General features: G+C 38.2%; 1 protein-coding gene across 1 annotated transcript in view; it reads left to right on the top strand.

The window, feature by feature from the left end:
- Positions 1-502: 502 nt before the first annotated feature.
- Positions 503-16,529, top strand: part of AHR (aryl hydrocarbon receptor) — a 47,661-nt gene continuing 31,634 nt past the window's right edge. Inside the window, 2 exon segments of the mRNA XM_007463060.1 lie at positions 503-620; positions 11,529-11,716. Coding sequence (XP_007463122.1) covers positions 556-620; positions 11,529-11,716 — 253 coding nt within the window. The 5' untranslated portion in view covers positions 503-555.

The raw sequence follows: 16,529 nt of genomic DNA, 5'->3' as shown, positions 1-16,529 counted from the left end.
CACTGGGACCACCGGCTCAGACCAGAGGCAGACGCGTAGTCGAGCGGAAGCTGGTGGCACCGAAAGCGGCGGCCGGAGTCCGAGCTCCAAAGGCGGGAAGTACCCGGGATCGGGGAAGCCCCAGGAGCAGCGCGGCGTCGCCTCCCTCACCCAAGGGGCCGCGGCGACGGTCACGGGGCGTGGCGCCAGAGCGCGCGACCCAGGCTGGGATTCCAAACAGGCGGCCCAGGCTCCTCCCATTCGGGCCGCCTCACCTGCGGGCAGCGCTGCGCCGCCTCCGCTCGTATAGACGGCACCTGCGTCGCCCGGCTCACCGGTCTCCGCCCCTCGACCGCCGGCGCCAGGCCTGGGCGGTGCACTTGGACTCGGGGCTGCGGGAGCCAAGGCTCTTGGAGTGCGGCGTCTTCGCCACCGCCCGGGGAGGGTGCAGGTGGAGCGGGCGCGGCTGCGTGGAACCCGGCGCCGGCCGCCGCCGCCGCTGTCGTCCCGGTCGCCGCCGGGTCCCTGGGACCGGGCTGTCCGCGCCCGGGGAGGAGCAGCCGCCAGCCGGGCACCATGAACAGCAGCAGCGCCAACATCACCTACGCCAGTCGCAAGCGGCGGAAGCCGGTGCAGAAAACGTGAGTGTCTGGTGCGCGTCCTCGGCGCGGGGGTGGGCGCTCAGGCGCGCAGGTGCGGGAGGCCGCCTCACCCGTGCCCACATCCCCGCGGCCTGGGGATTAGGTCCCTTCCCCACGCAGTCCGTGGAATCGCGATTTGGAGGCCGGTCGAGGAACCCAGGCCTTGGCTTTTTCCGTGTTTAAAGATTGCATTTAAAAAATTGTGCCCCCCTTTCCCCAGTCTCCAGGGCACGCGCACCCTCGCACCCCCACCCTCACCCCCCCACCCATTTGTAGCACTGTTCACTGTGCTGTGGTCCTAATTTGTTGACAGCTCTGGTCTGCCCTGTGGGGCTGGCTGGTGGATTAGTTAACCTAAGCCCGTCTTGAAATCCCCTTTCACATTTAATATCCTCCTCGGTTAGGTTAGAGGACGGTCACCATTTCTCACTCCTGATGGGGGGAGATGCTTTTAGGAGCTAAACACGTGCTGTCTGCAGGAAAGGGAATGAGTGCTTCTGAAGGTATTTTTTAGTCCGGTGCAACTGGCTTTCTGTTGCACTCTTTACTTATTTGGCACTAATTTTGTAGCGCTCAGCGTGAACGCATCGGTACAATGTATAGAGATGGTAGCAGTTTTGAGTGAGTGTAGTAGCCAGAATACAGTAACGGATTTGTATTTTCAGTCACCTTTTGGGGCAGCTTTCTTATCACTTTGGAGGTGGTTTTAGGGTCTGTAAATGATTTGGAGCTGGAATTACTTGAAACAGACGTTTTCATTCTTAGCATCTTTGTCTAATTCCCTTTTCCCTCTACTTCCAAGTTTAGTCAGTTCTGACAGATTACAAACTTAGATTTTTTGTTTGTTTGTTTTGGTGGGATATTTGTGTGAGATCGCAAATACTTTTTTTTTTTTCCAGAAAAAAGAAAAACCCGTGCTTGAGACAGATTTACTTTTGTGAATTGGCAGTATTCATGTGTTTATTCCTAATTATTATCCCTGACTTATTTTGCTTCACATTTTTCAAACTTTCATAAACAATTTTCAGAACACATTAAACGGTTACTCAGAACAAATCAGAAGTGTGCATTTGGCTTAAAACTTAATTTAGGTCACTAATTCAAACCAGAAAAATAACAGTTTAAGATTAATACTTAAGACCAGTTTAAAAGTTTAATTATTCTGGAGTTTTAATTTCCTTTTAGAATTTCAGTGATTATAGGTCTTCAGATCTAGACTTGGCATTAACAGAGGATATTCATCTATAAATAGACTGATTAAAATTTGGAAGACTTATCCTGCAGTATGGCCAACATTAGGAATACTGACAAATCAGCAGTTTTTGTCTTGGCAGTTCTGTTGACATTGGTTTTCAATACTTGCGTTTTATAGATTGGTTTCTTATATAAAAATGTATTTGTCTAATTTGACTTTGTCCTTAGTGGTTATTTAAAATTGAGAGGCGTCACAAACGCTTCTATGTATTTATTAATACACTGGTATACTTGGCATTATATATAATAGAGTTATCATAGGTTTTATGTATATGGTCAGATAACCTGAAGATGCCCCTGATGGATTTTTAAGTTACTGCATTTCAGTCAGTGTGTTACAGAAAGGCTTAGATGACTTTAATAGAATGCTTTAATTTTTATTCATCATAAAGTTTAACATTTTTGGCTTCTCGTTAATGTTTTATTAAAGATTTTTCCTTTAAACATAGTACTGTACATTTTATTTATGTAAGATGTACCTTTTATTATTTTATCTTAGCATTTTAATATACTTTCTAAGATGTTAGTATATTTGTATTTAATAATCTCGAATACAATACAACTAAAGCGTTTCTACATTCACCCTTATTTTATTTAATTAGTATAAATATTTATCAGATCTTTATTGAGCATCGTGCATTGCTTTTAATCATATAAATGCCTTAAAATGTCACTGCTCCATAAGAAAAGCCTAGTGCTGGCATTTACAGAATCACATGAAATTGTTTATAAATTGTTTTTACCAGAATGAAAAAATGGTTAACTTAAAATGCAGTTAATCAAAGTCCATTTTAAGAATGGGGCCATAAACCCAATATTAAGTTTAATGTGTTTTTTTAGTTAAATTACTAGTTTGTGGCTAATAGGCTCTATAATATGTTGGCACATTGTCAAAAAAATTCATCTTGTTTCAGCTGAAAATGTTATTGAGATCTATTTAACTTTGACCCCTTAAGTCAGACATTGTATCGTAAAGAGAAAATATGTTGTAGCATAATTATAGGACTGTTAATAAGATGGCCATTTAAATATACAATTCCATAAAATTTTGGAATCAAGTGTGTGACATACTTTTAACCTGAAGCTCTTCCAATCTTCAATGGAATTTATTAAACGGGATAAACGCCCCCTAGTGGCAAAGTCCAACGTTGAAAATTATCTTAGTACGAAATATATTTTAAACGTGTTAAATTTAATCCCACTAAAGTATCTTGTACATGGTGGACACTCAGTAAATGTTTCCTTTCTTTCGGAGTAATGAAAGCTAGAAGATTAAAGGATATGAAGCAACCTTGCATCTGATCCATGTTCCTAAAGAAATTTTCAAAGATATCCTTAGGAATAGGTTCTACTGTTTCCTTACCGTGTTCCTTAAAATAACCCTGCTCCAAAAAAAAAAAAAAAAAAAGAAAGAAAGAAAGAAAGAAAGAACAATTTGTTTTTACTTAAATCCTCTTCTTGTTTTATTTTCTTTGGAGATGAAAGCCTTTTTGTCCATTTCTTTAATTACTTTGCTGCATGAAGATAGGTGAAAAGCACACTATTGAATTAAATAGAGTCTGGGTTTCTTTTCCCCTAATGATAATAACTTTGGATGTATTTTTGTAGTTTTTAAGTTCTATTAATACATAAAAAGTTTTAGTGGTACTTCAATTTACCATATTTTTTAGAAAATTAGTGCTGAATATTGGCAAATAATAGGTGTGGAGTAAATGAAATCTACACTTAAAAATGATACCAGTAGTGGTGGTGATCAAGCCAGCCATCATGAAGTATCAGAGCTAGAAATAACTTCTCAGCCTTAGTTGACCCTTTTTACTTTGTTAACACACTAATAACATTAGTATAAAAGCAGTGTCTTTCTTGCTATGTTTGCTAAATTGCTATTCATTCTATTTAAACCTAATGAACCTCACTTATACAATACCTACTTAGTTGAATAAAATTATGTTTTACTGAAAATGTTTGATATAAACGTACTATGATAAATTTTCCTAAATAGCTTCTAAAATAAAAATATAGGTATTTTTAGTTACATAATTGTTTCTCCACTGTTGTTTTTCTTTCAAATAAGCTTTGTTCAGATAGTTTAGACATAGTGACTATAAAGGTTCTCACATATTGGACCTATGAAATAAGTAAGTGAAAGTGATTAGTTATTGGTAACATTTATACAAATAAATGGTGTAAAGAGGAAACAGTGAGCACTAGTTGAAAAAGCGCGAGTTCTAAACTAAAATTGAAAAAGCACTAGCTCTAAACTAAAAGATGAGGTCTACTTTTCTCACTTGTATAGGTCTTGGCAAGTGATTGACCAATAAGGCAGCCAGTCAACACCTACATTGCCACTCTCACAACTAAAATTAGCAGAAGAGTATTTTATAAGCTGTAAAGACTTCTAACAGAAATATAGATTCTATTTTTAAATAATTTCAGCTTACATTATCACAGAGCAATCAATTCTCCTGTGAAACAGTAAGAGGCAGTATATGATTGCATTCTCAATTTGTGGGTAATGAAATGTGCTACTCCACTGGTGAAAAAACTTACACAGTACATGCTTATTGGTGCATATAATTTAGACACTTACTTAGAAATTAGTACCATGCAAATCTTTAACAACCGTACCTTTCTACTTCCACTCTTCTTTTAAAATAGATATTTTTGCATACTTGTTTTATATAACAAAAAACTACTGTTTGTCAGTACTTATTGTGACATAAGCATGCACAGTACTTTACAGACATCATTTGATTTCATTTTTATAATACTAGTATGAAAAGGTATTATTATTTCAGCTTTCCAGATAGGGACCTGAGGTTCAGATTCAAAACTGTTAGGTAGTAAATGAAAGGATGAGTTTTAATATCAGATTCCAGGTCTTTTGGCTCCAAAGCTTACGTTCATTCCAACTTCGCAGTGCTGCCCAGGTAAGTTCAGTGATGCATATGGTACACCCACATACTAGGGATTTCCTTAACGCTCACTGTTTCTTCTCAAATAGTGTTCTGAAATAAATTATTTTCCTCTGCCCATACATGATTTGTGCTTGCTTGACTCCATACTTGCATTCATGCCCTTTCTCCTTAGAGTCTTTTCCTCCTATTTTCATTGATGTGCTAGCTACCTCCCCTCCTTTAAAACATTGTTTTCAGTGGCTGCATGGTACTCCCTTCTGTTAAAGCTCTGTAATTTATTTTGAGGTGGAAATTCTGTTATTTCCAATCTTTAAATATTTCAACTAGTACTTCAGAGGATACCCTTGAGATATGTGAATTTCTATGTAAATTTTTAGTTCATTCCTTAGGAAAAATTCCTGTAAGTGGAAATTTGGGTACAAAGATATTATATACTTTTACGGTTGAGCCAAATATTATGCTCTGAAACATGCTGTCAAATTACTCTGCAAAAAATTTCCATTCCTATTGGTAGTCTGTAGGAGTGCCTATATCCTTGCATTTTTGCTTTAAAAATATTAATTGGCAACTTCATAAGCCAAAAAAAAAAATGGGGTAGATAATTGAACTTCTATGTTGGGATTGTATGTGTGGAATAATAGTGAGTACGTTTGCAGATTTTTCTACTTGAGATGTCCTTTACATACTGATTTTCTTTGTCTTATGTTTTTCAGTTGTTTTGCAGTTTGCTCTTTTACCTTATTTTTAATGAAATACTATTTTGAAAAGTATTCATTTTAAATAACACATGCACATGAAAAAGTCAATAATGTGTATAATGTTATCTTAAGTTTAGCGTAGTAGGCATTATCTGTTGATGTTTTATTGTGATAGTTATGGTTATTAGTGCTATTTAATCTCTCCTCATCCTCCCAGTATAATTTTATCACAATTTTGGATTAAATTCACATGCAGTGTTTCCTTAACTGTAAGTATTGTTTATTGCTGAGTTAAGTAATATACTATGATTACATTTTCCTTTCTGTTCTCCGTTGTCACTGATCTCACTTTTTACCTAATTTTCATCTTCATATTATTTATATCTGGGTTTAGCTGTGTCTTAGGTTTATCCCCGACAGATTTTGTGTTTCTATCTCTGTTTTCCTTGTTTGGCATGATCTTCCAGAGAGAAGGGTAGTTGCAGAAAGCCATGTACTCTGCCATCATGAAACTGGAAGTGATTCACCTATCTTTAAGACCTGATGTAGAAACCACATTTCCATGAAACCTTCCCCCATTACTCTACCTGTATGTGAGCTCTTACCTTCCTGAACTCTCCAGCATCACTTTTATGGCATCTACATTATTGAGCAATACATTATGTTTGATTTTTGTCTTGTTATAGAATGTATCTCCTCCTAGTAAGAAAGACAAGCTCTGTAAAGATAGGTCTACCTTTTATTTGTCTTTATAGCAACCAGAGCTTCCTAGTACCATATACGTAGTAGGTATTTGAGAATATTTACTAATTTAACAATTGGCCACCAGTTAAAATTTTTCATGTTTTAGTGATGTATTCTTTGTGGGTTTCAAGGGAAATACAAAGAAAAAAAGTGCATATTTTAAAAAGAAGAGGAGAAAGGGAGCATTCTTAATGATTTTTTTTCCAGGATTTTGGAAGTAACAGTGATTTGTAGGGCATATTTCATGTTCCAGTTTTCATTGTTAAAGTCTTGTGCTAAAGATTATATGCTGTTTGTACCTCATCACCACTCCTTAAGCATAGCAAAAGAGGGAAAGGGAAGAACCCATCACAATTGTAGAGCGGCTGCAGGAGAGCGACTGAAGAATTCAGACTCCTTACAAGTAACTGCCAGCCAGAATTCTCAGAAGTTTTTGTAGACATTTTTTTGCCTCACATAGGGAAGTAAAATATCCAGCTGTATTCAGAGTAACAGTGAAATTTGACTTAATTTGTGTCACAGATCCCCTCACCAATATCACATTAAGTATACAATTTATGATGATAAACATTCAGCATTTATATTCAGAGATAAATAAGTATGCACTGAAGCCATGGGGAGGAAATGAAGAATGATTGGGTTTAAGAGTTGAGCTTAATGGGGTGTACGTGGTATGGTAGAGAGATTTATCGAGAAATACTTCAATTTCCTAGCTGTTGGAATGAGAGTCATACCGTAATAGATGTAGAGAAGCGGTGCCCAACTTCTGAAAAATATGAATGTGAGGACATTCAGGCACAGGGGCTGGAAATAAACAAGTTACTGTTAAGTAGACTGAAGCAGTGAGAGTAGATTAAATCACCCACAGGAAAAAGCCGATAGAGCAAAAAACTCAGTACTGTGATAGGTAATCTTCGTTAGAAAATGCCACCTTAATCTAAGGATTACTGAAACTTTGTCTTTGCGTGTCATTTTGAGGTTTTATGGTAAATGTCATAAAAATATAAGCATTTACAATTACAGTAATTTATGATTAAACTGGGTTGTTATGTTTTTCAGCTTTGTTTCAAACCCTGAGCACAAGTGATGAGCCTAAGAGACATTTTAGCCTGGGATATTAAAAAGGTATTAAAGAGAGCATGCAAGCTGGCACTGGACATGCTATTGGGCTTGTTACTGCCAGTACTTATGGCATGCAGGGCTTCTAAAATAGGAGCATGGCATGCAGTCAGCTAAAGTCTTGCTTGCACAACAATTTTGATTTACAGGTTGGGACAAGATTTTTGAGGTTAAGGTTTAAAAAAATAATAAATTGTTCCTTTCCCTGATCGACATCTACAGTCTCCCTATTTCAGGAGGTGTCTGAACTCCAGATATCCCAAATCCAATCTTGCGGGGACACTTATTTACATTTCAGATGTAGCCTTTTATTTAAATAGATGGTTGGCAGTATGTTTTGGCATAGGTTTAAAGACAATACAAAAGTAAAAGTACCAGCATAACTCAAGTGTAATTGATGTAGAATTACTCTCTATTTTTAATTACTTGGTGCATCTTTAATAGGTGTGGATAAGTATGAAGTATTTTCACAAAATAGTTCTGAATATTTCTCATAAAATCGGTGAAAAGGTGTCTCAAATCTATTACTTCAGCTTTAACAGTGGATTCGAAATGCCAAGTCCAGCGGGTACTTCTCAGCCCTGACTTTCCTTAATAACTTGGTGCATTTGACTTTGTTCTGTGACCTCCAAAATATTCTGCCTGGGTTCTTTTTTTTTCCCCAAAAAACTTTATTTATTTATTTTTGGCTATGTTGGGTCTTCGTTTCTGTGCGAGGGCTTTCTCTAGTTGCAGCGAGTGGGGCCACTCTTCATCGCGGTGTGCGGGCCTCTCACTGTCGCGGCCTCTCTTGTTGTGGAGCACAGGCTCCAGACGCGCAGGCTCAGTAGTTGTGGCTCACGGGCCCAGTTGCTCCGCGGCATGTGGGATCTTCCCAGACCAGGGTTTGAACCCGTGTCCCCTGCATTGGCAGGCGGACTCTCAACCACTGCGCCACCAGGGAAGCCCTGCCTGGGTTCTTTTCCTATCTGCCTTATCATTCCTCCTCCGTACTCTTTGCCCGCGGCCCTTTCCTCAGCGTTATACCTAAATGTTGGCATCATTGAGGTCTGTCCTCAAGTCTCGTCTTTCTTCGTTTGGCATACTTTCCATTAGGAAATATAGTTGTGATCCTAAGCTACGCATCCCAGTCATTTGCAACCTCTCCTCACTCACCGTTTTTCTCTCCCTTACTTGCTATACCTAGGAAGTCAGCACGTCAGTTTAGTTGAGTGAACACTTGAGTCTGGCTATGTACGGAGCTTTGTGGTAGGTACAAAGTGCTGTGTTTAAAAATCTCAAGCCAGGCCTTACTTGTTATCGTCCCACTATCACTCCCTGTGGTCAGGCTGCAATCATTTCCTTTCTGGACACTTCTGATCAGCAGCCATTAATTGAGAGTCCATTCTGTGTCAAGTACTATGCTGAGCACTGGAGATACAAAATGATTAAGTTGATACTGTAATAAGAGAACAAACAAGTATATGCAATATAGGCTGCATAACACTTGACTTAGGAAATTCAATCTCAAGCTAAATATTCCATAATGTGCATAATAATACATTAGAGCTGTGGGCAGTTTTGCATTGTGTATAGAAATAGTCTCATCTAGTGCAGGGTTGACTACTGCAAAAAGCCAGCGCAAGACAGGCAGAAATATCACATGGAGAAACACCTCTAAACCTCTTTATCCTACTGTTATTGTTATTTCTTTCTGTGTCCTAGCAGCTTGTCTTGCTTCAGTGTTTGTGTTACTGTCTTCTCCCCAGTGTTTTATAATCATTACTGGAGAGCTACCAAGAGTGCACGACTAGATTTTATTTTCAATTACGGGAAATGCTGTCTGCACAGAATATTCCTTAATGGAATGGTGCTTAAGGCATTTACATAAGATGCATAAAGTACAGTAGTCACCTGGGAGGAATCCAGTGGGAGTAGGTCAGGGAAGACTCTACAGTAGCGTGATCTAATTGAGCAGCGCTTTGAAGCTGGTTCACTGCTCAGTGTTCTGTGCTTGGCACGTGTGGTGGGTGGTCACTATTTACTGAAGGAAGGTGGCCCTAACCAGCTTCCCCTTCTCTCTCTTTACCCTGTGCTTCGCAGATAGGCCCTCTCACAGTTCACCTTTCCTCAGTTAGGTCGCTTCCTGAAATCCTGTTCACCTTTCAAGATGTAGCTCAGATACCACCTTTTCTATAAAAATCTTTTTTCAAGCAGTTGCTCACTGTACTCAGCTCCCATCACACTTTTTGAGTATATAGGAGAAGAATGTTTTCCTGGACCACCCAGGACATAGGTGCAAATAAATATTTGCTTTAACAGGTTATTAGTCAGTAGACACTTATTCAATGAGGTAGACATGCATTATAGGTAAAAGTTGAGATTCAGTTGATTAATTGGAGAGATGCAGTGATTAGGTGTGACTTGAATTTGATTATACACGTGACCAGGGAAAATAGCTAGAGAAATAGTCACCAATTTCTGTTAAATATGTAGTTACACGCATAGTCTAGAGGCAGTATCTACTGACTTATTTTGTATATATGCCACTTTACCAGTTTCTTACTCTTATTTTTTGTAGAAATAGCATGAACTGTAATAGAAAAAAATAGAAATAGACAAGTTCTGAAGAAATTACTGGGTAGGGACATTGAAAAAAGCCTGTTAAGTTTTCATATTACTTTCTGTTATATTTTTGCATAAAGTATTACTTCTTCATGTTCATATAACATTGAAAACATGCTGTCTAGAAATGTTTTGATTGAATCAAATTAACAGCATTATACTCAAGCCAATTTCCGCTCTTTCAGATGTAATTAATTTGAATTATCAAAAGTGTCTTTGTGTTCTCAGTAAAACTGCAGGAAAAAAGTCTTCATCATAAGAATGCTCTGGCTAATTCTTTATTTTTCTGGCAAATGGTGGGGTACAGAGACATGATCTAAAAATTACTTTGTTTGTTTTAATTAATTAATTAATTTATTTATGGCTGCGTTGGGTCTCCGTTTCTGTGTGAGGGCTTTCTCTAGTTGTGACAAGTGGGGGCCACTCTTCATCGCGGTGCGCGGGCCTCTCACTATCGCGGCCTCTCTTGTTGCGGAGCACAGTCTCCAGACGCGCAGGCTCAGCGGCCATGGCTCACGGGCCCAGTTGCTTCGCGGCATGTGGGATCCTCCCAGACCAGGGCTCGAACCCGTGTCCACTGCATTGGCAGGCAGACTCTCAACCACTGCGCCACCAGGGAAGCCCCTGTTTGGTTTTTTGATATCTTCTCTTTTTATATTTCAACATTAGGTGTCTGATGATCTGTAAATCCACTTTAATGAATTTCTGTTATGAAATCCTGGCTAAGGCTTTTGTGTGAAGTTCAGGTTCTCATTTCTGAACTCAAGTTCTACTCGTAACCATAAGTATCTTTTTTTCTCAGATGAAAATCATGCTAAACGTTGGGATTTCATTGGATTTTCTAATTGAGACACAAACTATGATGGCTAATAATTAAGAAGGATTACTGGCCAGTCATAAAAGCAAAATTTGCTGGCAATTGCTGGTAAACAGTTAACCTCTAATATTTGTCACAGTCAACAAATATCAGTAACTAAAGTCAAATGTTTTCTCGCCTTAATATTGGAGGACCCCATTAGATGGCTGGAGGACCCTGTGGAGATGCCGCAATGGCTTTGAGAAGTTGTCACTGACAGGAAAGTGTGAAACATGGGAAGCTGAGGATGATGAAGAACAGCTTTTTATTTAGGGTCGCTCCTGTTTATTTGCAACATAAATGATGCTAAGATGATTTTTGTGGAAGATAGCAAAGGAGGCATAATTTTCACATAACTTACTGCAGATTTCTTTCTTCCCCCTAACAGTAGATGTGTTTGAAGGGGAAAAACTCCTAATAGATTTGTTAATTGGGAATCATGTACCATAAATGTATGAGGTATATAAGAGGTACTCAGCATTTTCCTGTGATGGGTTCATAAGTTTTTAATAAAACATTATGAAGGAGTTTACCCATTCCCTTGTTTTTCTTAATTAAGATATGAAGGGAGCATTTTGAAAGGATTTATGTAAACTTGGAGTAGATTTTAGATGTTTGTTTTGTTAGAAAAATAGTTGAGGAGATGTTATAATGTGATCAAAATTTTTTCTTTATAGATTTTAATGTATTTTATGGAATTTTGTTTGTTTTTTAGTGTCAAGCCAGTCCCAGCTGAAGGAATCAAGTCGAATCCTTCAAAGCGGCATAGAGACCGACTTAATACGGAATTGGACCGTTTGGCCAGCCTGCTGCCTTTTCCACAAGATGTTGTTAATAAGCTGGACAAACTTTCAGTTCTTAGGCTCAGTGTCAGTTATCTAAGAGCCAAGAGCTTCTTTGATGGTAAGACAAAAGGGTTTAATTTTTCTGCAGTCGCTTACAAAATACTTACGTTGAATACGGCTGTTTCTGCTTCTGTGTTGAAAACTGCAAAAATTAGCCTTACGTGAAAAAGTTCTGTTTATTGCTGGATAGTAAAACTTAGGTAGCAAAGCCAAATTTTTAATATTTCTAAAATCAGTTTTCCGGATTGATTCATCACACGTATGCTGCCACTTAAATAATACGTGGCGTCATTCTTTGAAAATAGTAACACTCATATTAAGAAGGACACTTTCTGGTTCTTCTTTCTACTCAGCTTTTTAAGGTTTTTTTTTCTAATGGAAAGAGTAAAACACATTAACTACTATGATATATTTTTGCTGGATTTCCCTCAATATGTTTCACAGGTACATCATTTTATTTATCCTTTCAAAGTTATGTATACTTCTACTGCTTTACATTAACTGTATGTTTGCTCCAGAAAATGTAATTAAAAATTTTTTTTCCCATTGGAAAGAGCATTTTGTCACTGGAGTCAGTAGAGCTGGATTTCAGTCTCCATTGTGCCACTGACACCTATTTGACTTTAACATGTTAGCATCAGTTTACTCTGCTTTAAGCTAGGGATTTGAACTAGGTGATATTTGTTACACTTTAATTGCACAGTATATCATAGTCATAAATTATTTTAAATGGAAGTTTTTGTTTGAAAATAATGCTTCAGTGTGTCTTCTCATGTAAAATAATTCCTCGAGTTCTCTTTTTGTCTGTTTATATGTCAGAAATAGATTTTTTAGGAACTGTTCCGTCTTTTAAATATACCATGTCATTTTACCCATAGTAGTAAAGAATTAATGATAAAATCTTGGTGACATGTCATTGCTTTTACACTTTAACGTGCTCATAAATCACATAGGGACCCTGGTAAGATGAAGGTTCTTATTCAGTAGGTTTTGGTGTCGCCAGAGATTTTGCTCTTCTTACAAACTGTCAGATGGTGCTGATACTGCTGCCCTTGACATATTTACAGATACTTGAATTTGCGATTTGTGTGTAGAATATTGCAGAACAGTTACTTCCCTGTAGGTTTATGTTTAGATGGTTTGCTGTGTTTAGTCTGAGCATCTTTTTTATTTATTGGTTTGTTTGCATGCTGTATGTTCTTCATTTTGGATTAAAAACTATATAGTTTTTTTTTTTTAGGTAAGAAATTCTTTTATCATATTTTGAGTCAAAATATCCCTTAAAATATTTGCATTTTACAGTAAAAAGGATAGCAAAACACAAGATCATGTACGAGCTTAAGTATTCAAGTTTTTGAAGAGCCAAAAAGGAAAAGGAGAATAATGGACTACCACAAAGCTGTAGTACAGTAATAAACGCCTTCAGTGAGTGCAGACTAAAGCAATAAATGTACTCCTTGGGTTTCTGATTCTTGGTCAAAAACTGCTCGAGTAAATGATTAATATAATCCAATTACAAAGTTGCTTGGCTTTTTGTTGCTCCTACCCTGAGAAAACCATAATTCAAAAAGAGTCACGTACCACAATGTTCATTGCAGCTCTATTTACAATAGCCAGGACATGGAAGCAACCTAAGTGTCCATCAACAGATGAATGGATAAAGAAGATGTGGCACATATATACAATGGAATATTACTCAGCCATAAAAAGAAACGAAATTGAGTTATTTGTAGTGAGGTGGATGGACCTAGAGTCTGTCATACAGAGTGAAGTAAGTCAGAAAGAGAAAAACAAATACCGTATGCTAACACATATATATGGAATCTAAAAAAAAGAAAAAAAAAAGGTTCTGAAGAACCTAGGGGCAGGACAGGAATAAAGACGCAGACATAGAGAATGGACTTGAGGACACAGGGAGGGGAAGGGTAAGCTGGGACGAAGTGAGAGAGAGAGAGAGTGGCATGGACATATATACACTAACAAATGTAAAATAGATAGCTAGTGGGAAGCAGCTGCATAGCACAGGGAGATCAGCTAGGTGCTTTGTGACCACCTACAGGGGTGGGATAGGGAGGGTGGGAGGAAGATGCAAGAGGAAGGGGATATGGGGATATATGTATGTGTATAGCTGATTCAATTTGTTATAAAACAGAAACACACCGTTTTAAAGCAATTATACTCCAATAAAGATGTTTTAAAAAAATTGTATAGTTTAGCCACTGTGATCTGGGCAGTATACACTGATTTGAGGATAATAACTTCAGGGAAGATTATATATTTAAGTGTTCATAGTAGACACTTATGTTTTCTCTGATCTATATAAAAAGCCTTTGAATTTTCAATCTTCATGTATACCAGACCCTTCATTTTCTAGGTGAGTCACGTGATGTTCAGTGGTGTGTGTGTGTGTGTGTGTGTGTGTGTGTGTGTGTGTGTGTGTGTATCAGCTATATATTTATTTTGTCATCGAGCTAGAACTAGGTTTCCACATTCCCTCTGGTGTTTTTGTTGACCATATCTCAGTTACTTCTCTTTTCTGGGAACCATATATATATATAGCAAAATCCTGAGAACTTTTCCCTAGATCTGTGATTCTCAAAGTATAGACCCTAGACAGTCAGCAGTAGTGTCACCTGGGCATTTGTTAGAAATGCCAGATCTTGGGCCCTACCCTAGACCAATGGAATCATAAACTCTGGTGGTGTGGCAAGTTTGGGAGCCCCCATTGTAGATTGTAACCCCAAGGTCAATCCCAGCTTCTTGGGATGCAGTCCTAATCTTCAGCATTTATTCACATGCTGTGCTGTTTGACCTTATGATGGAGGGTTCTGTGACATGTAAGATGTGGTCTCTGTCCTTAGAGGGTTTATAGTCGAAAAGCCAGGGAGGCACTATTCCTTGACTCTGGTCAAGATGTATTGACATGATCATTTTGCCTTTTCGTTTCCTGCTCCTCTATAATGGGAAATCAAATTATATGTTAAAAAGAGAAAAAAAATGTATGGGCTGTCCCCTGTTTAGAAGCAGTGGAGTAGAATTGAAGCTGCTTGGAGAATAGCTAGTGTGCCATTTCAATATTAACATACTTACTGCTTTCTAGGCTGTCTCTATGTGTGTGAGTATGTGTATATGCTTACACACATGCATACACATACATATACATTAATATATGTATATTTAATGTAAAAAGCAGTCTCCCTCTCCCTCTTTCTCTCTCTCTCTCTCTCTCTCTCTCTCTCTCTATATATATATATATATATATATATATATATATATATATTTCATGATTAGATGTGTATCCTGTTCAATACCTCAAGTAAAAGCAATTCCCAAATCTACCTTATAAAGAATGTCATAGTGTAGCGGGGCTCATTGTGGAATTCTCACTTGTTAAAAAGTATTTTCTTGGCTTTTCATTAATAAGTTTATTTTTTATTCTGGCTCAGTGTATTCGACAATAAGATCTTATTACCCTATTTGTGTCATTCCTTCATCAATTATCTTTTTTTTTTAGCATCTTTATTGGAGTATAATTGCTTTACAATGTTGTGTTACTGCTGTATAACAAAGTGAACCAGCTGTATGTATACGTATATCCCCATATCCCCTCCCTCTTGTGTCTCCCTCCCACCCTCCCTATCCCACCCCTCTAGGGGGACACAAAGCACCGAGTTGATCTCCCTGTGCCATGCAGCTGCTTCCCACTAGCTATCTGTTTTACATTTGGTAGTGTATATATGTCCATGCCACACTCTCACTTCATCCCAGCTTACCCTTCCCCCTCCGTGTCCTCACAGCTGCTTCCCACTAGCTATCTGTTTTACATTTGGTAGTGTATATATGTCCATGCCACACTCTCACTTCATCCCAGCTTACCCTTCCCCCTCCCCGTGTCCTCAAGTCCATTCTCTACATCTGCATTTTTATTCCTGTCCTGCCCCTAGGTTCTTCAGAACCATTTTTTTTTTTCTTTTTTTTTAGATTTCATATATACGTGTTAGCATACGGTATTTGTTTTTCTCTTTCTGACTTACTTCACTCTGTATGACAGACTCTGGGTCCATCCACCTCACTATAAATAACTCAATTTCATTTCTTCTTATGGCTGAGTAATATTCCATTGTGTATATGTGCCACATCTTCTTTATCCATTCATATGTTGATGGACACTAAGGTTGCTTCCATGTCCTGGCCATTGTAAATAGAGCTGCAATGAACATTGTGGTACGTGACTCTTTTCGAATTACGGTTTTCTCAGGGCATATGCCCAGTAGTGGGATTGCTGGGTGGTATTATCTTTAATTTTAGGTCCTTTGAATTACTGGGTTTTATACTTTAGTATGCATCAGCATAACCTCAAAAGCCTGTTAAAATGCACATTCTAGGACATGCTCTTTTTATGCTGATTCTTTGTAGGTTTATGTAGAACCCAGGAATCTGTATTTTTATAAGCATTCTAGATAGGTCTGAGACAGTGATTTAACCTGGTTTTGATTATGTCCTGAATTATTTAAAAAAATTTTTTTCTTTGCCTTTAGAAAGACAAATCCAAATGTACAAAGTTTTAGAAAGACTATGTGTGATTTCAGGGTAGTGTGTATTCTAAGCAGTTTTGTAGGGTTGTTCAGTACAGGAACAGAGTTTGATGGAAGATGAGGGAAATAATGTGTGAAAAATCCCAAAGTCTTCCCCGGACCACCAGTTATCTAGGAAGGCATTGCAATATTTTGAAAAAACACAGAGAATAAAATTTGCACGTAATTCTTCGGACCTGAACAAGTACTAAATGCAAATGAGGAGACTTGGAGCAGGCAGACAGTGATGACGATTTTTGTGTGTGGTTAAAACCACTCTCCCACTATTAGGGAAAG

Source organism: Lipotes vexillifer, unplaced genomic scaffold, assembly GCF_000442215.2.
Source record: "Lipotes vexillifer unplaced genomic scaffold, Lipotes_vexillifer_v1.1 scaffold1061, whole genome shotgun sequence".
NCBI lineage: Eukaryota > Metazoa > Chordata > Mammalia > Artiodactyla > Lipotidae > Lipotes > Lipotes vexillifer.
This window is presented reverse-complemented; position numbering and strand designations above follow the sequence as displayed.